The sequence below is a fragment of the Diprion similis genome, chromosome 7 (assembly GCF_021155765.1).
Source record: "Diprion similis isolate iyDipSimi1 chromosome 7, iyDipSimi1.1, whole genome shotgun sequence".
Taxonomy (NCBI): Eukaryota; Metazoa; Arthropoda; class Insecta; order Hymenoptera; family Diprionidae; genus Diprion; species Diprion similis.
The window spans coordinates 9,548,438-9,571,658 of record NC_060111.1 but is presented as its reverse complement, the minus strand read 5'-3'; the positions used below and the strand labels follow the sequence as shown (position 1 = coordinate 9,571,658).

Below are 23,221 nucleotides of genomic sequence, written 5' to 3'. Positions count from 1 at the left end.
AACGCATATTTGCAATAAATATGAATTTAATGTAATCCTCAGAAGGATCTGCTCGCAAATAATTACACAGATTATAAATATCGCTGAATTCGTCAAAGAAAACTTTGAATTAAATATATAGCCAGTCGAGCGTATGAAAATAGGTTAAAAATGGGTTTCCGCTTTTTTGAACAATGTCAAAACAGGGTACAGTTCTGAAAAATCTAAAACAAACCAAAGAAAATCAAACATGACCAGACGTTTATACTGTAAAAAAAGAAGTTAAGGTGCCGCTGACCTGACTTGAAAATATCAAATCGTGACGTCATAAATACGTGCAGCGCCTCTGAACGTTGAACGGTGAACTAAGGCCGCTGATTTCATTGGCTTGTTCTGTTAGATCCAACCAATGATGTCAGTTACAGATCGAAACATACTTCTTGTGGACCATAAACGGGCTGCTGTCACATGAAAAACGCGTATACGAATCGAGCCATGTTTACAAAAAAATAACTGATAGTATAAGTTTTCCCGGATAACGTGTGTGCTTTTGTACGTGTGAATCTCCCTGGCGAGGGTGAAAGAAATTGTGGAACAGTGCAATCAGTGAATATTCAACATGCGGTAGCTCCGATCGGCCATGTTTGTTGTCGCGTGATTTTATTCACTTCATCATTCTTTATTATAAACATTATCAGCGATTTGCCTGAGCAGTGACTGAGATTCACACGTACACTATTATTCAAGCTACGATTTAAAATATTTCCAAATAAGATTCATACTCTCGTTATCGCAGGATTCGTATAGGCTTTTTCACCCAATTTCCCCGCTTCTGACGTCACGAAATATATATATGACATGCCAGGTCAGCGGGGCCTTAATAACTTGAAGAATTCCAACAAGAATGGACAACATAAATGTTTGGACATTTCCAACAGTTCCTCTTTGCAATGAAAAACTCTGGAAAAAATTAACAAGTCGTACACAGCCATCTGAAGAGACTCTGTTTTTCGTAATGGCAATTTTTTTATTTTTTTTATTTCATTAGTGAAAGTGGCGTGGGAATCAAAGGAAAATCACACCCTTTCAATTTTTAGTGTCAAGAAAACGTAGAGGGTTAATATTTGGATGAACATTTTTTTTTACGAAATGGAAATCTTTGGTTTAAAGCAATTCCAATTCTGTTGAATGGCATATTTCTGATGCAACATTCGGATAGCCTTTTTATATTTTAATTCTACTAGTATAAAAATCTATACTGAAAATTGATTTTTTTAGTCAAATCGAGATGTCTTTTTACTGTTTCAATGCATTTCAATTAATAGACATGAACTCACTTGAATCGCAGTACCGGCGGCTTGCTTCCTCCAGGTCCGTTTAGCAACCATTCGTTGTTATCTTTGTCTTTCGTTGTGCTGCACAAAAACAGAAATTCATTTATTTAAATAAGTCTCCATCAGGATTAGCATCGTAAGATCTGATGTATAAAGCCAAAAGCATTCACCAAGTACGTACAACTGATACACCCAATATCAATGTAAGCTGCGTAATATTTCTCATCTTCCACTAGTACAAATGTTTTTATATTTTAATGCGGATATCAAGAGAACCGATGGAGTTTTGTACCAAATACAGCATATACAAAACATAGGTATGCAACAAAGAATGTGCGAATTCAATCCAATGTTTACAACTGAATAGATTTTCATAATGATAATCCTAAACTTATGGTGGATAAATAACGACCGTCTGAGAGGGCAGTTAAACGACGAAGGCAGTTGACTTCGTACCGTGCAATACATTCTCGTTCACGAATTTCTTTGGCGTTCAAATTTTCTGTTTTTATAATTTTCTTATGAATAGAGAATCATAAGGGCTCGAGAAAGCTACGGTGTTCACCGGGGATCCGGAAGTCGCTACCGAAAAAGCAAAAAAACGTTTTTAATCCGAAAACTGTCGAGCAAGAAAGTGAGTTTCAGTACGTCGGGGAAAAAAATTAAGTGACAAGCAGAACTGATCTTGCTTGAAGACAATTCAATGGAATACCGTATTACTATTCCATATCCTGTATTCAATACAGGATACTAAATTTTATCACAGCCTTCGCCACTATTTCCACTTTCGTGGAGAGTAAAGAGTGCAGCGATGAAGTAAAATTTCAAACGGACGTAACGCGTAGACTGCGTCAAAATCGTCGTCATATGCGACATCCGAACGTTGGCACATATGAAATAAACAGATGGTTCATATTTACAATGAGAGTTCTAGGCCTTGGGTTAGTAGGTGCTCGAAAATTCTGCGGTCTGATGGACATGCCAAGCATCATTTGCCAAGCAACATAATGAAAAACATTCATGATTGCGTTACAACTATTCCCTACGTAATTTCAAAAAAACGCTCTGAACGAAGAAACAGAAGAAACCAGTGAAAAAAATAATAGTCGACGATCAACTGAATTGACTGTTTCTGTCGATGAAACGTGGAAAAACGAAGTTTTAATTCATTGTTTGAAGGTTTTTCTACTATCGGGTACCATACTGGAAATTCCTTGATATCGTATTGAAAAGTTCGTTTTGTAAGACGTGCGAGCCTTGATACGTGAAGAAAGATACTACTGAATACGAAGAATGGTATGAATCACATAAATCCACGTGTACAGCAAATCACCAAGGATCTCCATGCGGATGTGCGAGCCGTGGCATGCGAAAAAAGATACTGCTGAATACGAAGAATGGTATGAATCACGTAGATCCATGGTCGAAATATTGAAGCGTTCACGCGAAAAGTAAAATGTAAAGTACGTAAACTATGTCGGCGATGGCGAAAGCAAAACATACTCTAGGATGCTAAGTGCTTCTCCTTATGAGAGTGCGACTGTTACTAGGAAAAAATTCATCGGTCATACGCAAAAACGAATGATAAAGAACTCAGCGGCAGAAACAAGGTAACTGGAAAAATGATCGACAAATTATTCGTTTGTTATGGTTTGTATATACGTCGTAACGCTGATTCAGTCGACGATATGAAAAAAAAACGATATGGGCAACCTTCAATCGTTACAGCTCAACCAATGATGATTCGAATCATGATAATAGTCCAGATTAAAGCATTTTTACATGACACGATTTCAGACCGGATGAGACCTATATATTCTTGTAGAGCTGCTGGCCGTGGTGAAGGCCTATGTGTTTCCAACCACGAATTTGTGTGCAAAAAAAAATGCGAAGCGTTCAACGTTGTTGAAACCATGTTTGTGAAGGATAGCAAGAAAACTATTGATCTGAGAGAAAAAGTTTAATAAGAATTTATAGGTATTAAAAAGACGAACAATTTGGTGGGTCGCAAATTGAAATTGATCAATTTGTTCTTTTGCAAAGTAATAAAAACCTGCTGGAACGGCCATTTCTACAATACCGAATAAAGTACAACTTTAAAAGTCTCGTAGTATATGTTCTTGGTATACCAACAGAGTGTGCAAAACCGGAGCTCGATCGGAATAATACTTTTTGAGAAAAGCTATTTTGCATTAAAAAACCGACTTTTTTGCACGGAATTTCTAAATCGGACGATTATCAAAGAAAAACAAAACTGGAAAAATATTAATTCCGAGTAGTCGCACTATCATGTACAATATGAGGCAAAACGATTTTTTACAATTAAGTGAGTGTAAAATGACTCCAAAAAGGGGGTACGTTTTTTACTCGTAAACAAATGAAATTACTCTGCAATTTCAGGTTACAGGATCGGGATTAGCATTATTGAAAAGCTGTTATTTTTACACGAATTAAAAAAAAAAAAAAATTTAATCAAAGTTCATTATGGGGGAGATCATTTTTTTCAACAATTATTGCAGCTACTTTTTTAAACATAGAGAGCTCAAATTTGGATACAGTATAGACAAAGACTCTTATGAACCGGCACAAAATCTTCGGAGACATTACTCAAAAATGGACTGTTCGTTTTTGCCCTCAAATCAGGGACGAAATGTGAGGAAATCGCTCGCACCGAAAGTGGACTCGCGGGTTCAAATTCCACGAACTTGGAATATCTCTTGAACTAATGAACGTATCGAGATGTTTTTTTCATTTAATCTGGGCTAACTTTTTACGCTGGTCGAGAATTTGCTATCAACATCTGAAAATAATAGTTTTTAAGCTAGAAAGCTTATTAATTCTTTTTTTTTTAACTCATATTCATTTCATTTTCGGATTTAATGTGAATTGCCTTTCATCGTTGTAACGTTCCTAAATGACTTCACCGAAGAAAAATACTCAATGACAAATATATTGTTTCCGGACCACGGGTCATTACGTTTTGAGGAAAAATCGGAAAATACAGGGCAGAACATCTGAAATAAATATGAAACATGTTTACGTTCGAGCATAGCATATTTATGACAATAAAACGGTTATAAAAAATATCAAAATGTTCGTCTTTTTAATACCTATCAATTTTTATTGAACTTTTTTTTCTCTCAGATCAATAGTTTCCTCGCTACCCCTCAAAACATGGTTTCACCAACTTTGAACGCTCCGCATTTTTTTTTCGCACACAAAATCGTGGTTAGAAACACATAGGCCTTCATCACGACCCGAAGCTCTACAAGAATATATAGGCCTCATTCGTTCTGAAATCGTGTCATAAAAAGACCTTTTTTCGGCTTTATTTCTTGGACTATAAGTATCCGTTCGAAGTTAATCGTAGATCTTGGTGCTGCTGGCAGCGCGCTTCGGTAAAAGGAGAGCCTTGCTTCGTATAACCATGAATATAAAGCTCTACCTCCCAATGTCGTGGAAGCAATGAAGCCGATTTACGAAGTCAGTGAATGTAGCTATATAGCTGCCTATTATTGCAATGAAGAATCTGTTTTGGTATTGAACATACTGCAAGCGATGGTGGTAAAAATTTTTTTAAACCTACACACTTCTTCCTAGAAAAAATTAGCGAAAACTCCTCTTTTTCCAACCGCGAGCTAGATGTAATTCCTTGAGCTAGGTTACTGAATAAGTTTCAAAAATAGTGCTTCGTCAATTCCAGCCCTGCGACTCGAATATTTTTCGTAACTTTCTAGCCTAATATCTATTAATTTCACGCAGTCTTACACATCTAACATCCAGTCATGGTCACACTTGCATCGTAACCTGTCGAGATATTCACGTTCAACATTGTAAGGGACCATGAAAGAACCCTTCGTCAGAGACTAACTGACGAAGGGACAACGCAGGAATCGCTCGAAGAGACTATCTAGGCCGATCGATTCACCAGTTTGTCGTCAATTCCCTAGTGAATTGATAAATACTACCGAGCCATTTCATGAACACGCAGTCATTCGGGCCAGCCGCCAAATAGCCTCATCAAGCTAGGCAAAATAATATACGATTTGTACCATACTGAAGGTCCGATGAGTACATTTTACACATACGTGCTTGTCGATCATATCCCCAACATGTAACCAAGAAGAGGAAGATCCCGCCACGCAATCCGCTTATGGACTACCCGTGCCCCAAATCATGATGATACTCCTGACGCTGTGAAGACGACGCCGACAATTTGTCCTGTCCCTCTGATTCGTGGTTTGATGAAGGTAAGTGTACCAGTTATTGACACGATTAGATCCAATTATTGACCCTTTTATTTTCCAAAATTATAACTTCACGGTACAAATTGCGAATTTCTCAATGACTAAAACCAATCGCTAGTTAGTTAGTTAATGTCGCCAGAATGAGATTTTGGTGTTCTTCGTAATCAAAAACCAGATCAGCTGCCATTTCGTCATTTCACCATCAAATCTCATAGGACTGGGCTCAAAATGTGTGTTTTATTACCGCCGAGTGGCATCATACCGGAGAGTTCGATCCATTCAGTGCAACTGTGAAAATTTGGCTAATTCCTGTGGGTGGTAACCAATCTGTAAAATTTTTTTTCCAATTTTGAAACAGTAAAAAGACGTTCCACTTTTAACCAAAATAAGGCATCAACTGCCCAAGTTTCACTGTGATCGCTTGAGCGGTATAGGAGTTTTGCATCCCCGCGTTTTCGAGGTGTACAACGCGTCTTTATAAGCACCTTAAGGGTTTTGCGTGAGGGATAGCTTTACATCCGTCGTGGTACCTGTACTGGGCAGAGTCCTCGCAAATGTCGTCCTTCACCCTTCTTCTACATCTACTCGTGCTCGACTCATAGACTTATAGAGGTAGACTGTACCCTCTTACGGGCCGTTGAAACCAAGACTGAAAGATAGAACTGGACCTACAGTGGTCCTCTCTCTCTACCGCACGACCAAAATAACAGGGAGCAGCCGCCAGGCGGGGTAATATAAGCGGTAAGGCAAATGGGAGGCATATTGCGTACTTATATGCTATGAGAGCGGAACAGACGTTGTTTCCCCCCTCAAGTCACCGATTAGAGTGAAAAGGAATGTCTGTAGCTATTGTTTTCTCTGTCTTGTCACAGCTTCAGTTGGTAACACAGAGCGTGCAGTATATTTTCTATAAGTCTAATGACTCAACGATGCTTCTGAGCAGGTGGTTCTCATCCTGTACCTCTTTGAACATGGTAAAATCGTTACTACCTTCCTGCCAGAGGCTTATTTCAATTTGACACTTCATTTCAGGATAGGATAGAGCTGAGGTATGACAGAAGCGTGCCTTGTCGTGAAAATACTAACAAGTATCTTCTTTGGCGTTTTGTATACGGCTAATAATTGCATGCCATTTCTCAATTTCTCTTTTCAAACTTATGTGAATGCGGCTTTGAAAGTAACCCAATCCATGTTTCAATCCGTCCGACAGAAATACCAGTTCTTCGCGAACTTTTTCATGTGGTTCATCGCTGCCTCGAAAATAATGGGATGTGTTTAATTATGAAGCGTTACTGTTGTTTCAGCCGTACTTGAGTTACTACAGGTGTTCCTGTAGTATCAAAATTTTCGATTTTTGCTAGTAGATTTCGCATAATCTCTTCTAAGATCTTTACGTTTTGTTGAAGTATGAACATCATGGCAGCCATCATTTGACTGACATGAGTTTTATTTGTAATTGGACGTAAATGACGACGCATTTGCTGTGACCACCCGCACCTGTGGTAGCGTTGCAGCGTTGTTCGCTCTGGTGTAGCTCCAAGGTGTGTCTAGACAAACACGTAACTTCCTTCTGATTCGTCACGCCATTTTCTGCCTTATATTTATTTATTTATTATGTTATATATATATGGACAGATCCATTACTTTTCGCCGAAAAGTTGCGCGGCTGGGTCACGAATTTGGCTGCCGATTTTTTTCTCGAAAGTAGGTCAGAAATTAGGTGATCCTGAAAAGTTGAGCTCGACACGCCCAAATCCGGCCACTGTAGATTTTTTTAAATATGCAAAAAGTCAATTATTTAGTCATTTTCAAAAACTTATATCTCAGCTTCTGTATGACTCAGAGATTCCAACCAAATGGCATTCTTCTCCGTCAACCTTATATTTTCGCGAAATAAATAGTTAGTCAGTTCAAACTCATATCCGGCTTAGCTGGGTGCTCCCAACTGGACTGCTATTTTAATAAAATTTTCCTTATTTCTCAAAGGCTCTCAAATCTACATTTTTGGAAATCGAACGATTGTTGACGGCTTATATTTTTCGAAAATGTCAAATTTTCGATCTAGTAAGACATTTTTTGTGGTTAATTACAAGTTTTGACAATTTGACGCAATTAATTAATACTTACTCGTAAGTCGACTGTAAAGTAGGGGACAGAATGAGTCGGCTAAAAAAAAATAAGGAAAATAATTATTCCATCTGACTTTTTCTTTGCGCTGTGAGTTTTTAATATTTAATTTTTCTATATTTATTGAAATTGCATATTTTGAAAAAATTTATAAAGTATTTAAGAATCATTACACTTGACATAAAATGATTCATAGGTTCAAATAGTTCATTAACATTAGAAACTGTTTCATAATATGTAATTGTAGGATTTCGAGTTGATAGATAAAAGTTATTAAAAGTTATTAGCCATTCAAAAACAGCGTTTTTTTTTCAAAAATCGACCTACTTTATGACATCTCAGTGAAATGGAAGCGATCGATAAGGAAAATTTTATTGAAATAGCAGTCCAGTTGGGAGCATCCAGCTACGCCAAATATGAGTTTGAACTAACTATATACATATTTTTTTTTTAATATAAGGTTGGCAGAGAAGGATGCCATTTAGTTAGAATCTCTCATATAGAAGCTGAAGCTTCAGTCATATAGAAGCTGAGATATAAGTTTTTGCAAATGACTGAATAATCGACTTTTTCGAATTTCAAAAAATTCTCTAGCGGACGGATTTGGGCGTGTCGAGCTCAACTTTTCAGGATCAACTTTATTTCTGACCTATTTTCGAGAAAAAAATCAGCAGCCAAATTCGTAACCCAGCCCCTTTTCGGCGAAAAGTTATGGATCTACCCGTATATATATAATGTATGTATATCCTCGATTTCACTTGGAATGTCCCATATGTATATATATATGGGGCATTCCAGGTCAATTTGACAAGGGTCTGACCCTCACCCTCTCCAATCTTAGTCTTAATGACCGGAGGTGTTTCGTTAGCCTAAAATAACATCTCCAAATTTTTCTCAGATTTTTACCAACCCCCCTGACCCCTTAAGATGATATTTTGGAAAACGGTCAATCGGACATTTTTGAAAATTATGGTAATTAATACCCAGAAAAACTTCAAGATAAAAAGAACGTCGAAACACTCTATATCGAATGTGATAGTATTAAAAAAATCTGGTAATTATCGAAATTTCAAAGATTCGTTAGACTACTTCATAATGGCGACAAGTCAATATACTAATGATATAGCAAAATACATAGCAAATTGCCGGATAGCCGGATATCCAGTCTTAGATTATTGCTGGATACCGGATATCAGGTCATGTAGTGAGCAGCAAAAATTCGTACGAAGCTCTCTTATTGGCGGACGCGTCGCTGTATTCTGCAAACTCGGAAAAACTCTTCAGTGCAGTAAAAAGAATTTATACAGAAAATGTTTTCGCTTCATTAATACATTTAGTGATTTACGGAACTCTTTCACGAGAAGAGATTATTGTCATGAAGAGATCACAGTACTGGTAAAAAAACGTGATTCGACAAATATCTATGAGATACTTGTACTGGATCTTGTACTTAATACTGAATCTTTTTGTTGAAAGATAATTTGCTAATAAACGCAAATTTGGATTTCCTGTTATTGTACATGTGTTTATCGTATAAATTTTTCAGAAATATAGTGTAAAATTCAGATTCAAAATATCTCTTACCTAACTTGACCTGAATCCCCCGTCCCCCACTCCGGCCCCGCCACGAGGTCCATATTCACAAAAAAAAAACCAAAATAGCATCAAGCTAACCTGCTGACCTTTGTATTAGCTGCATTGTAAAGTTTGCCCCAAGATACTTAGGCCGTCTAACTTGCCCCAACATACCTAAGTTGTCCAACTTGCCGCGGAAACGCCGCAGACTCGAAACACTGTTATCAACTAACCCTGCGACAGTGAAGCCTTACTACCTTGCAGTTACTACCTTCACCATTTAATGACGCAAATTTGGATTGTCGAATAATATACTTAAACAGCTTACCTTTCAGACTTTTTGATGATATTGTGAGACTTGTGCACGAGCGGTTCCAGACCTTCATCGCTGCTGCTTGAAAGCTGAGACGTACCTGATAAACTAGATGACGACATCATGTCTTTGGTACGTTTGCCATCTAGTTTACCCGCTGAGAGCCGCAAGTTGTGGTTCATTTGAGACAGTACGCTTTGTCTGTAACAGCAAAATTAATCGTCGTCTTTAATTATATAGCAATGGTACTACAAAATTGATATTGTTAGAGAGTTGGGGAGTGGCGGAGAAAGCAAAGAAACGAGACCCAACTCCCGAACAATACCAATTTAGCAAAATAAATCTATTGACGATTTTTTTTTAATCCCAAGAAACTAGCTTCTTATGGAATTGTACATATCTTCGTTGAAGTCTTCGCTGACGGTTTGATGTTTAATAATTTTCATACTTTAATTTTTCCAAAACCTAACAAAAAATCAACTGTTTCAGCAATGGATATTTAAATACATTTGTATTTGTATTTGCAATGGTTTATTGCGTGATGAGGATACAAGGTTACTCCTATATATAGCAAGGGGGAGTGGCACTATTCAGGGGTGCTTACATGTCGACTTACAATTTTCATATAATTGGATGCAAAAGCTCTTAACATTAACCTCTGGGTAGCAAAGTTGTATACTCTTTTCAGGATTTTGTGATCTTGGAATTTCAGCAGTGTGATCATTGCGCCGTCAGGATTTGCCGCACTTGTAGTTTCGTTTGTATAATGTTTTCTGTGAGGTTCAAATATGGAGCATCGAAGTATAAAGTGTTTGATCGTTTCATTCTCTTGCGTATTGCAGATTTGGCACATTTGTTATGGGTCCAGTTTCGTCATACATTTTTTATAGCTTATGGTGCAAAAAAATTTATTGGCTATCCTAAGCTGAGGTATGACTCACTATATTGACGTCGATGATGATTCAAGATCTAATACTTTGAAATTACGTTACATCTAATAAATACTTCTGCCATTCTTCTAGTCTAAGAGTCAGGCCTAAAGTTTTTCCACAGCTCAAGCGAGTCAGTTTCGATCAGGAAAGTTTTTGGATTGCGCAGTCCAGTTGCGTTTGTTTTCTTCCTCTATATTCTCGGTAAGGCTGATAATGTGAGCATACAAATTTTTGGTGATTGTTTGATATTCATTTTGAGTATCCTGGTAAACTAGTTCCATGCTAGGGGCTACTAAGTCCAAGTTTAGGCATAAAAGTGCCTGCCAACTTCAAAAGACTTCAAAGACTACCGAAGACTTTCAAAGACTTTCGAAAACTTCCAAAGAATTCGGTACCAATGTATAGAGAACGTCTCCAATAAATAACCACTCGGTTCTACGTATGTTTCATTGCTTTGTATTTTATTTTTACTGCATCTAATTCTAGTTTCAGTACTGCACTTGGTGTGTTCTTGGCCAAGTTCAACAATCTTTTAAAAAACCAAATCTGTACTGATTCTAAAAACTCGATGTATTTCAGTCCCCATGCTGGGAATGCATACAATAGAGTAAACGTGACTAAACTATCGAACAATTTTACATAGGCGTCCCAATTGTCGCACTTCATTCTTGAAAGAGTGTTCAGAGTGGTCCCAGGGATTATCTTTGCATGGTCAATCGCCGATTGAGGTACTCTGAGGCCTTATAGAGACAAGGTCGTGATTGGGATGCCTAGATAGTTGTAGTTGGAAACAACCTCTATAAATGTTCTAGCGTATGTTGCGAAACGTTTTCCAATGAATTAAGGATTTCCTCCAGGTTTGAATACGACGATTTTCGTTTTACTGGCACTGAATTGGAGGCCATTCGGTGTATAGTATTCTTCAAGAGCTTCAAGTTTTTTGGCTGTATCAATGTGGGAGTGTGCTACATACGATATTACAATATCGTCTGCGTTAAGTAACATCATAATATCGCATATATCGTTGATGTTCAAGCCTGTCTGACCCTTCTTTCTGAAGCAGGATTCGAAATCATATAAAGAAAATATAAATATGTCTGGGCCAAGTGATTTGTCTTGGAGCATGCCTTCGGGGATTGGAAACGAGTTCGAGAAGTTGCCGTGGCATTCGACTTGGCAAGGAAAGTTATAATAAAAAGCTGGGATGGAAGTGACCAGTCTAGACAATGTAAAACACTCGTTAATTGCACTTTAGAGATCAACCTGCTGACTTGGTGCGGGAACCGAGGCAGCTAGGTGAAGATAAGAAGAGGATGTAGGGTATAAAATAACAAAAGAATGTAGGACATAACATTGTGTCGATCAGTATGATCATTTTCAAAAATTGTAGCTAATTCAAATCAATTTAAAAAAGTTTAACCAAAAATTGGAGAAAACAATCCTATGAAAATTGTGAGCCAAGTGGTAGAGGTCAAGGGGCCGACTTGGGTTGATGTGGAATAGAATTTTTTCCCTGATATTCTATTGACAGTACTGACAGTGCTCTGAACATCGTGACGAAAAATGTGTGTAATAATGAATTAGTTATTATTATTATAAACTGAATTTACAGTAATACTATACATAAGGCACGTGTGTATGGGATAAGAATATCCATTCAATAAAAAAATAAAGGTCAAATCATTAATAAAAAGAATCAAAAATATTGTCTTAATCGAAACAAGTTCCTGATAGTTTTAAAAAAGATTTTGCGCAGTTCGCATACTTATGTTAAATTCGGCAGAATCCCAGACTGCCAATTTTACCTTTCAACTGTAATCTCCTCCTTCTCATCTTGTTCCTTTATCTTTCACGTCTTTTCAGGCTTGCATATAGCTGAAGAGTACTTACTCAGCTATGTACAACCCCCTACTTCTCTCAGACCTCCATTGAACATCTCCTCTTTTGATTCTTTCACTTACTCAAAAAACCTACTCTCTATAAAAAATCATCTCGAGACCTTATTTTCAATTGCATTTATCTCATTATCTTCGAATCCATTTTATTAAATAAGTACCTTCCAATAAACATCAATTATTCAATTCCCTATCAACAGCCTTCTGGTGTGATTGCTTTGGGCGGGAAGGAACCCATCCAATAGTCCGTAATGGACATAACACACTAATTTGATATTTAAATATTGTATTTAGAAATGAATGTAGATGGCCGTTGGATGGATTACTGACGGCTGGTACGTATTTTTCTATACCTAACTTACTGTTCGCATTATCTTTTAACAGTATATCGTGACAATAAAAATGTGAACCGTATCTTGCGCATGCACAACGAGTCACTCAGCCTGGTAACATTCAGCATTTCTTTTCGGTATACATACTTACCACGCCATTTAAACTAAAGCATAAAACGCAGATAGAGCCTACGATGAAATGCTTTGAACAGAAAAAGTTGACATCACCTAAAAAGCATGCTAAAATATAAAAAGTTGGGCGTAAATCATAACAGTTAATTCATCGTGGTGTCAACATTATCTTCCAACGCCAGCTTTTCGTCAAATGAGTCGATATATCAGGAAGCAAACAAATTGCCGGACTTCTATAAATTATAGAATAAATATAAGGTCGTGAATCTTGAAAATGAATCAAGTAAAAACTATACGTTTCCCTCATTTTTTAGTTGTTTTGTGTCAAATTTTTTTTTAGTTATCAGCAAACATCAATCTATATATTCAGTTCCGTGTTCAGAACAAACGTTCCATTTCATTTTTTGACCAAGGTGATTTAAATAATAAAGTAATTAGATGGATTAACAGATTTTTAGGAATATTAGATACCAAGCTGATATCGAAAAAACTTGATGAGGTAAAAAATTTTTAATTGACGCTCTCTTAATCCTTATAAGTATTTTTTATACGGAGTAATTCATTCGTCGCTGAACACAAGTGCGACTGGCGCAGCTTTTGTACGTGGCACCTACATCACCGGACCATCACTCTCACCCGAGCCTCGCGTTCAGCAACGAAGAAATCACCCTGTGTGTCATGAACGCTTTGGGTATGCTTATACGTACTTACACCACAGCAACATACTCGTCAGGAAAGTTTCATTTCCTAAGAATTATCTTTCAATACAGAATTTTATCTCAATACAGTATATGGACAAGAATCTACATTATATGTTGTATAAGCAAGCTGAATTCACTTAGTGATTTTCGAACTAATTATTCTACACAGTTAACATTTCACTCAATCATACAACATAAGTTTAGGATGTGCCTATATTACTAACCGTTACTGAAGTTCCAACAATGCGTAATGTCAACACTCTGTGGTGTGAGTAGTCTAGTCAGTAAAACACCGCCACCGAATAATAATCTAGTGAAGGTTCGAAACGCACATCTAAAGTTTATATAGTTGTCCTGAAATACTAATACCTAACTTATAATAACCTAAAACAATGCACCCTTAACGTATATAGTATGCGAAGTAATTAAAAAATTATGATATCGAACCAATAAAGCTCACGTACCAATGACTTTGCAGAGATCGTATCATCATGGTACGTTATTTCTTTCTCCAAGTCTCAAAAAATGTCTTTTTTTTCATTAAACTTTGCGGTTAATCCAAAAGCCTAGTACGTCAAGTCATTATACATTATAAATGATTTTATAATACGTTTGAATAATGTATACCTATGCTGTATAATATAAAATATGTCTCAAACCAGGTTGATGCTAACAGCCAGAATTAGCAGTCAAACGTTTTGATGTTCATTCGAATAAGGTAGTGAAGTTCGAAAACAAAAATTTTGTGACATACCCTAATCCCGTAATACTTTTATAGAATTATGAGGATAAAACTGAACTGCATTTTTCTATTTCCATCAAGTTTGTCACGTTTGGCTGCTAACTCTAGCTGTATACGTGTGATTTATAAATTTTGAGAAAACCTATGTTTACGAGATTAAGTAAATTGAAATTTGAGAACAATTGAGTCAAATTCATTTTTTGTTATTTTCTCTGTTAAGGGAGTATTGTTTCAATTTAATTCACCATGATTATCTTCAGTGACGACTTCTAAACCGTTATTTCACAGTTGACTGAACAACCTAATGTCTCCACAAGTCTGGACCATTTCCTACGCTGTTTTAATTACCTCATCTAACAATAAAACGCAAGCCATCGAGGTTTCACTCTACTAGTAAAAGTTTAACCTAAAAGCTTCTCGTCTGACGTGTCACATATCCACAGAAATGAAATCTCTGTTCAAATAGCTTATGAACGCGGATGGTGTTGCACTATTGCGGTCAATCACGTAGTAGTGCAGAGGGGCCCAATTTTTGCATCCAAAATACATATCATTCAGGATTTGCCTCCCAGCCTCGGGAATATGAACAGCGTGATTAGCAAAAGTGCGAAATTGCAGGGGAGTGGCAGGCGTGGAAGCTGCCCTCAGTCTCAACCCCATGTCAGCTAAAAGCCTGTAAAATTTAACCCCGCGGAATCTGGTGCCCAATATATTGATGGTGTGAAGACGATTGCACTTTTCCAGTATTCGTATCAGGTGAAGCGACCTGAGGTAGAGCTTCGCCGTCGACCCTGTGCAATTCAAAATGTACAATTCTTCGAGGTTCTTATTTGTCACCGACAACTGACGCAGAATGTCATCGCTGTCCGCTCTCGCATTTATGGTAAACTTCTTGAGCAAAGGCATTCGCCTCAGTTCCTGGATGACCCGTAACGTGTTCACCTCGTTTCCTGTCACCTCGAACGTCCTCCACACCGCTGGGCTACCCACCACATGGCTAAACAGCTTGCAAACTTCACGAAGGTTATACAAATCCCGGGGATCAAGGTAGGAGCATATTTCCAGTAGCACCTCAATCGGCAGTCGGTTGATTCCCTGGCAGAGTTGTGTAGCAGGTCTTGATTCCGAATCGATTAACGTTTCTTTCAAGTTTTTACTCACTTTTAGACGTTTTTTACGAGGATTTTTATCTGATCGCGTTAGAACGTCCTGCGATTCCTGTCGCATTTCCATCTCTATGTATCCGTTTATTATCACATCTTTCTGTACAGGAAAGGTCACAACATTTTCCTGTATTATTAATCTGTCACGTTTTAGACACCGTCGAAATTTTTATTCACAATATAATCAACGATTTAATTTTTTTTCTCCACTAACCTGATGCTAAGTATACGAATCACGGGAAATTTTGAGGATGACACATGTCAATTCATCGAATATTACTGGTTTCGCACGATTTGACGTGTGTGTTTGTGTGTGTTACTTCACAGAACAAATGCTACTGTCATATTCGACCATCTCACTGCTTCCTGTTTTTTTTTTCTACCTTGTTATCAAGAGCGTATAAAATGATGGTGATAGCGGGCAAACAATTTTCAGAGACGATGAATAGTTTCTTGAATTCAAGAATGTTGCAAATACTTCGTATCAGCAATAGTATTTCAGTTGAAGACGTTTAATGCCATTGATATAAAAAAGGTAGTAAAAATTTGTGAAGAATTGAAAAATTTGCCCGCGGTGCCCGCTAATTTGATCATTTATTTGAACAAGTTTGCCGCGGTGAGTAAAAAAGTGTCGCCTTCGAAATTACGGAATTAAAAATTGAAAATTGAAAATCTGAGGACACCGTTTTACAATAACTGTTCAAATTAATTTCTTTCCTTCTACATTTATCATACATACATTTATCATACATGGCGAGCTACCGTCACGTTTTTTGGCTTCATATGTAAACTAGTCAGCGCCCGTGAATCAGATAGTCGACGATGCGTTTATAAAAATGGCTCTACCGAGTTGACGCATTAGCGGAACATAGCGGAGCAACAACACGTTAGTGCTGTTGAATGAACAGGTCTGCGTACCCATGTGTAAACTGTAACGGGAATAATTTATTTTCCAACGATACGGTGAGGTAAATGAGGGCAATTAATCCGTTAGTCTATGGAGTAGGTTAGTTTCGGCAAGAAAGAAAGCAAAGTTGAGCGCCAAATGCAACTGCGCTAATTTTTAGGAAAGAGAAAAGATGAGACAGACGATAAGACAAACCTTTCGACAGTTTTGGACAACTACCTCAGATAGACAAGATACTGGCAGAGGAAAAAGCAGATATTAAAATCGATGGTTTCAAATGCATTGACAAATTAGCAAAAATTAGATACAGTCAAAGAAGGAAAGTTCAACAATTCAGTGCCAGAAACAAAGAGCAGATATTAGTGTGACACGTGATGATACTATTCGATAGCCAATAATCGGCAAGTTTACAATAATATGCAATATATTTGCAATAGAGAAAAGTAGTAGCTAGAATCAGCAAAGAGTAATTATAAAAAAGAGTGAAAATAAACCAAGAACAGAAGAGATAAGCAATCATGACAAACTTAAGAGTAGGTGTTGTTTTATAAGGATCCTACAATCAAAGAACGGAATAGCAATAGTACGATAATTCGTATAACAAAGTAATTCTTACTTAACTGATGATATTACTGCGTTAGTGTAGTTCAGATATGGTTTAGGAAGTTGTCGGTATAAACGAGTATTCACGATTTTTATGCAACCTGAATTGCGAGGCCGAGAATTAGGATATTGAATAGCAAACGATACGGTACGTTCGAGATCTAGTGAACTTTTTTATTAACGATAATTTTACGTAGAAATCCAGGTTGCGGTACTTTACCGGTAGGGAATCGGTTGCGATAGTTAGAGAATTCGCTATAGAAAAGCGAACATTAACGATAGACAAAAATATAAGTGACCATCGAGCAATATTCTCTACGATTTTGTTACCGGTACTACAAACTAGATTAATCTACGCTATTTAGGGATTCGGAAGTTCGGAGGTAAACGAACTCACTTATTCTAGGTAAGATATTAACAACAAGTGCGATTCGATGAAGATATTTATCAAACACAAAAGATAGTACGAAAGCGTAAGCATGGAAAAATGTAAGCAAAAAAATTGTAAGCGTGAAAGGAGTTAAGAGAAGTTACGATATTAAGAAAGGGATTGCGGTATTAGATACAAAGAAATTGATAAATTAGCTACACGAAATGCGATATAGATAAGACAACAGAGATTACGAAAGAGAAATTGCAAGATTAATTGTAAGTACTAAAATGCAAAGAGAGAAGACAAGAGAGTTGAGGTACCACTTCTTACTTAAATCGTTCAAGAATCAACTACACCTGAGGTCAAAAAATAATAGAAGTTACTTGCGATAAAGAGAATCTTGGCAAAAACATCTGGAATGTAAATAAATTCGCCGAGTTATGAAAAAACCGCCAACAAAAATACAACAACAATTTAGGTATTGCCCGTCTCTGTCGTGAAAACAGGAAAGAACTCCAAGCTCTAGGATCTCGCAGCAAGTAGATATACGTCATGAAGTTGGATCTCGCTGTTTCGAGTAGTGATATCGTGATATCGAAACGTCATTACAAGAGCTACGTACTTGGCGAGTACATTTACGTTGTGTTTTTTATTGGACTGATTACACTTGTTCGTGTCGTGTATGATCCCATATAATGAGGGGATAGTCTCACATCTCAATGACTTTATTTATAATTTTGTTTATTAATGATGAAATTTATTTAATAATGTCACATTTTTTATACATAAAAGCGGAAGTTATAAACTGATACAGAAAATTTGTTCTTCGTTGTTGATGGTAAAATCTCGCTGGTATGACCTCTACCAAGCTGGCACCGCCACAAAAGAAAAACGAAGTTTACTATATAAAATAATTAAGTGCTAATTAGATGCTAATTAAATGCCGTGAAGTCGAATTTGTCGCTCTGCGATTTTTGAAAAAAACCTGTGGCGGTGCCAGGTTGGACTAAAGCTAGCAGCGCCACAACGAGAAAACTACTAAGGAAGAGTGATTTCGAAAAAATGATTACACAGGAATTAAATGCTAATTAGATGCTCCAAGAATATCCAAAGCTCGAATTTTTTACGCCGCGTTTAAAACAAAAAACCGGTGGCGGTGCCAGGTTGGACTCAAGCTAACAGCGCCACAACGAAAAAACTACTAAAGAAGAATGATTTCGAAAAAATGATTACACAGGAATTAAATGCTGATTAGATGCTCGAAGAATATCCAAAACTCGAATTTGTCGCTCCGCGTTTTTCATTTATTTTTCAATTCTCTATACCATTTGTGGGGCTGCTAGCGCCACTAGGGAGCGAATCGACACAAGGGGTGAAAAATTTGAAAATGTAACGACTCAAAAATGAATTGCTAATTAGATGCTCCAAGAATATCCAAAACTCGAATTTGTCGCTCCGCGTTTTTTGAAAAAAACTTGTGGCGGTGCCAGCTTGAGTTCAAGCCAGCAGCGCCACAGCGAAAAAACTACCAAGGAAGAGTGATATCAAAAAAGTGATTACGCAGGAATTAAATGCTAATTAGATGCTCCAAGAATATCCAAAGCTCGAATTTTTTACGCCGCGTTTAAAACAAAAAACCGGTGGCGGTGCCAGGTTGGACTCAAGCTAACAGCGCCACAACGAAAAAACTACTAAGGAAGAGTGATTTCGAAAAAATGATTACACAGGAATTAAATGCTGATTAGATGCTCGAAGAATATCCAAAACTCGAATTTGTCGCTCCGCGTTTTTCATTTATTTTTCAATTCTCTATACCATTTGTGGGGCTGCTAGCACCACTAGGGAGCGAATCGACACAAGGGGTGAAAAATTTGAAAATGTAACGACTCAAAAATGAATTGCTAATTAGATGCTCCAAGAATATCCAAAACTCGAATTTGTCGCTCCGCGTTTTTTGAAAAAAACTTGTGGCGGTGCCAGCTTGAGTTCAAGCCAGCAGCGCCACAGCGAAAAAACTACCAAGGGAGAGTGATATCAAAAAAGTGATTACGCAGGAATTAAATGCTAATTAGATGCTCCAGGAATATCCAAAACTCGAATTTGTCGCTCGTCGTTTTTCATTTATTTTTCAATTCTCTATACCATTGGTGGGGCTGCTGACGCCATTAGGGGGAGAATCAACACAAGGGGTGGTAAATTTAAAAATGTAACTACTCAGAAATTGAATGCTAATTAGATGCTCCAAGAATATCCAAAACTCGAATTTGTCGCTCAACGTTTTTTGAAAAAAACTTGTGGCGGTGCCAGCTTGGGTTCAAGCCAGCACCTTCGTTAAGCTGGCACCGCCATAACGGAAAATCAAAAAACTAACTATACCACAATTTTAGGCTCATTTTAGGCTATTTAAATGCCACCACGCCGAATTTTCTGCTCTTCAAAAAACCGCAAAAAACGGTGGTGATGCTAAGTTAACGTTAAGCCAGCACCGCCACGCCGAAAACTAATGAAGGGTGAACAGTAATCGACTAGTTCTATAATTCTATGCTAACACGAGTAATAGTCCCAGTTGTTCGTAATCGAAAGAAAGAGAATTAAACAAATTACGTCCCATATTTGCAGTATCACTATTTGCTCACAGATCGTGAACAATTCGAACGAGTTCTAGAGTTCATGATGTGGGACTCATTTCTATTCCATTCCATTATCGAGATAATGATTTTTTTTTTTTTTTTGAAAATTTTCGTCCCAAAAATTTCAAAATTTCATGAGCTGATAGCGGCTAATCAGCGGCAAATTTAAGTACCTTATAAAACTTTTTAGGATCATCCCTTCATGCAGAATCAGTACGTGGTTGTGCTGTTTTCGAGAGAAGTCAGCACTGCATCGGTTTTTTTTTTTAATTCGGGTTCCGAAAAATTTCGAACCTTCATTAGCCAGTAGCGGCTAATTAGCGGCAAATTCGAGTGCCTTTGAAAATTTTTTACGATCATCCCTTCATGCAGAATTACCACGTGGTTGTGCTATCTTTTTGTGAAGTTTGCAGAGCCATCGATTTTTTCAAAAATTTGAAACACGGCAAAATAATTGCTTTCACCGCTAATTAGCGGCTGATTAACGGCAAATTATCCGAAAGATATTATTTCGATATTTGTAAATGGTTGTGCCAACTTAACGAATGTAAAAAAAATCCGTATCCGATGTAAAAAAAAATTTCAAGTCATTTCCATTTCGAGTCATGCCGAAAAATCGTCGGTTCATATTTGAGAAACCTATAATTCGCCCAACAATTTGAGCCCCTGAACGTCCCGAAATTCCAATTCGTTCACCTACTTTACTCGTGTGGTCAATGTCTGTAAGGAATTTTGTGTATTTTTTTTTTCAAAAGCACGAAATTCGGGACTAGTGCGCATGAAGAGCCTAAAATGAGCCTAAAATTCCGGTGTAACGTCAAAATAACACAGGTTTGTAATATTACAGTAAAAAATAACACATAAAAATGACACGGCGTCAAAATAACACACGCAAAAATAACACACCATAAAAATAACACGAGCCAAAATAACACAGCGTAAAAATAATGCAACGTAAAAACAACACAACGCAAAAATAATACAAAAATATTTCGAATTCGATCACGTTTTCACCATATTCTCTAATAGAATATATTTCTTCCAACTGTACGTGATGACGCGTCGCGCTACACAGTAACAGCACATATCATCAAACATACGAAAGTATATGAAAATAGAATAACTCCGATATAGATAGGCACTTATCGTACCATCGTAGTACAGTTCAGTATCGAAATTATATTGATAACGTACACAGTGGTGAAAAGTGCTGGTCGAAATGCCGCTTCACTTTATAATAAGCCAAAAGGGAAAACCTCTTTTGACACACAAAGGTTACGTTTTTCAAAAACTTCGCGATTCTAAAACAAAAGTTACGTGGCGCTGCACAGAATATACAAAACTTTCGAAATGCGGTGCACTGCTGCATACAACGACAGCGACAAAACAAGGTAATTATTCACCCAGTATTACGGTATTTCTGTAGTGAGCGGCGGCGGGGAACAAACGAAGAGTTATTATTATTTTTAATCGATTTCTTAATTATTTTAGCATTATTTCTGTGTTTCATATTTTATTGTTTATTAAAGGAACCGTGCTGGACACGGAAGATCCAACTCATACTCATGCACCCGACATTGCAAAAACGAAAGCACGAACAATAATGGAGAAAATAAAGAAGCGTTCAAAACAAACAACCGAGCCGACTAGTAAGGTCCTAGCAAAAGGTCTTGCTGGAATCTCACCAACGACTTCGGCGAATCTTCCAAACATGCCCCAGCTTACGCGCGTGATCCAGAGAACGAGAGCAAAAACTAATTCCCAATTACCGACGCCTTCTACCCGTGGGGAACTCCAGATTCCAGATACATATACAAAAACATTAAGCGGAAAACTGTTTCTTCTTCATGACAACGGCGGTGACAAGAAACGGTTTTTGCTGTTTGCCACAAAAGAAAATTTGCAACATCTGGCGGCGTCAAAAACGTGGTTTTGTGACGGGACATTTCGATCGGTTCCGACAATTTTTGCGCAACTTTACACAATACACGGCATGGTTGACGGAAAAGTGATTCCTTTCGTCTACGTTATGGCGCCGAGTAAATCAAAACGGATGTACGAAAAAGTATTGCAATGCCTTACGGAAGCTGAGCCAAGTTTATATCCCGAAAAAATCGTAATAGATTTCGAACGAAGCTTCATTACAGCAGTGCAAAACGTATTCGATGAATGTGAAATCCAGGGATGTCACTTCCACTACGGACAATGTATTTGGCGTCACGTTCAACAGTTTGGTTTACAAAAACGGTATTCAATGGACGCTGAATTCGCGCTGAACATAAAAATGCTGATTGCACTGGCATTCGTTCCATGTGAACGTGTCGAACACGCGTTTGAGGCTCTCGCTACATCGATATATTACAAAGAGAATCATAATGACTTGGAAAATATTGTGCAATATTTGTGCAAAATTCCTACGTCATCCTTTTTTCAAAATTATTCACCCTTCATTAGTTTTCGGCGTGGCGGTGCTGGCTTAACGTTAACTTAGCATCACCACCGTTTTTTGCGGTTTTTTGAAGAGCAGAAAATTCGGCGTGGTGGCATTTAAATAGCCTAAAATGAGCCTAAAATTGTGGTATAGTTAGTTTTTTGATTTTCCGTTATGGCGGTGCCAGCTTAACGAAGGTGCTGGCTTGAACCCAAGCTGGCACCGCCACAAGTTTTTTTCAAAAAACGTTGAGCGACAAATTCGAGTTTTGGATATTCTTGGAGCATCTAATTAGCATTCAATTTCTGAGTAGTTACATTTTTAAATTTACCACCCCTTGTGTTGATTCTCCCCCTAATGGCGTCAGCAGCCCCACCAATGGTATAGAGAATTGAAAAATAAATGAAAAACGACGAGCGACAAATTCGAGTTTTGGATATTCCTGGAGCATCTAATTAGCATTTAATTCCTGCGTAATCACTTTTTTGATATCACTCTCCCTTGGTAGTTTTTTCGCTGTGGCGCTGCTGGCTTGAACTCAAGCTGGCACCGCCACAAGTTTTTTTCAAAAAACGCGGAGCGACAAATTCGAGTTTTGGATATTCTTGGAGCATCTAATTAGCAATTCATTTTTGAGTCGTTACATTTTCAAATTTTTCACCCCTTGTGTCGATTCGCTCCCTAGTGGTGCTAGCAGCCCCACAAATGGTATAGAGAATTGAAAAATAAATGAAAAACGCGGAGCGACAAATTCGAGTTTTGGATATTCTTCGAGCATCTAATCAGCATTTAATTCCTGTGTAAT

General features: G+C 37.5%; 4 protein-coding genes across 5 annotated transcripts in view; 2 read left to right on the top strand and 2 right to left on the bottom strand.

Moving 5' to 3' along the window:
- LOC124407873 overlaps positions 1–1,501 on the top strand; it is a 31,545-nt gene extending 30,044 nt beyond the window's left edge. For both annotated transcript variants that reach the window (XM_046884432.1, XM_046884433.1), the window contains exon 3: positions 1,483–1,501. The gene's annotated coding sequence lies outside the window, so the exon portion shown is untranslated. The remainder of the gene's footprint in view (positions 1–1,482) is intronic.
- Positions 1–23,221, bottom strand: part of LOC124407872 (tubulin polyglutamylase TTLL5) — a 117,298-nt gene that overhangs the window by 83,313 nt on the left and 10,764 nt on the right. Inside the window, exons 2-3 of the mRNA XM_046884431.1 lie at positions 9,591–9,776; positions 1,317–1,394 (exon numbers count right to left, since the gene is read on the bottom strand). Coding sequence (XP_046740387.1) covers positions 1,317–1,394; positions 9,591–9,757 — 245 coding nt within the window. The 5' untranslated portion in view covers positions 9,758–9,776. The remainder of the gene's footprint in view (positions 1–1,316; positions 1,395–9,590; positions 9,777–23,221) is intronic.
- On the bottom strand, positions 14,739–15,542 carry LOC124407955. Its single transcript, XM_046884566.1, has one exon. It carries the CDS (start codon positions 15,540–15,542, stop codon positions 14,739–14,741), a length of 804 nt encoding a protein of 267 aa, XP_046740522.1.
- On the top strand, positions 21,205–22,476 carry LOC124407954. The gene is made up of 2 exons (XM_046884565.1): positions 21,205–21,376; positions 21,515–22,476. The coding sequence occupies exons 1-2, from the start codon at positions 21,205–21,207 to the stop codon at positions 22,474–22,476; spliced, it is 1,134 nt and encodes a 377-aa protein (XP_046740521.1).

Excerpts from the sequence above, each read along its gene's own strand:
- LOC124407955 (XM_046884566.1), bottom strand. The coding sequence starts at position 15,542 with ATGGAAATGCGACAGGAATCGCAGGACGTTCTAACGCGATCAGATAAA.
- LOC124407954 (XM_046884565.1), top strand. The coding sequence starts at position 21,205 with ATGCCGCTTCACTTTATAATAAGCCAAAAGGGAAAACCTCTTTTGACA. Across the intron at positions 21,377-21,514 it reads AACGACAGCGACAAAACAAG|GAACCGTGCTGGACACGGAA; the intron begins GTAATTATTCAC and ends TGTTTATTAAAG.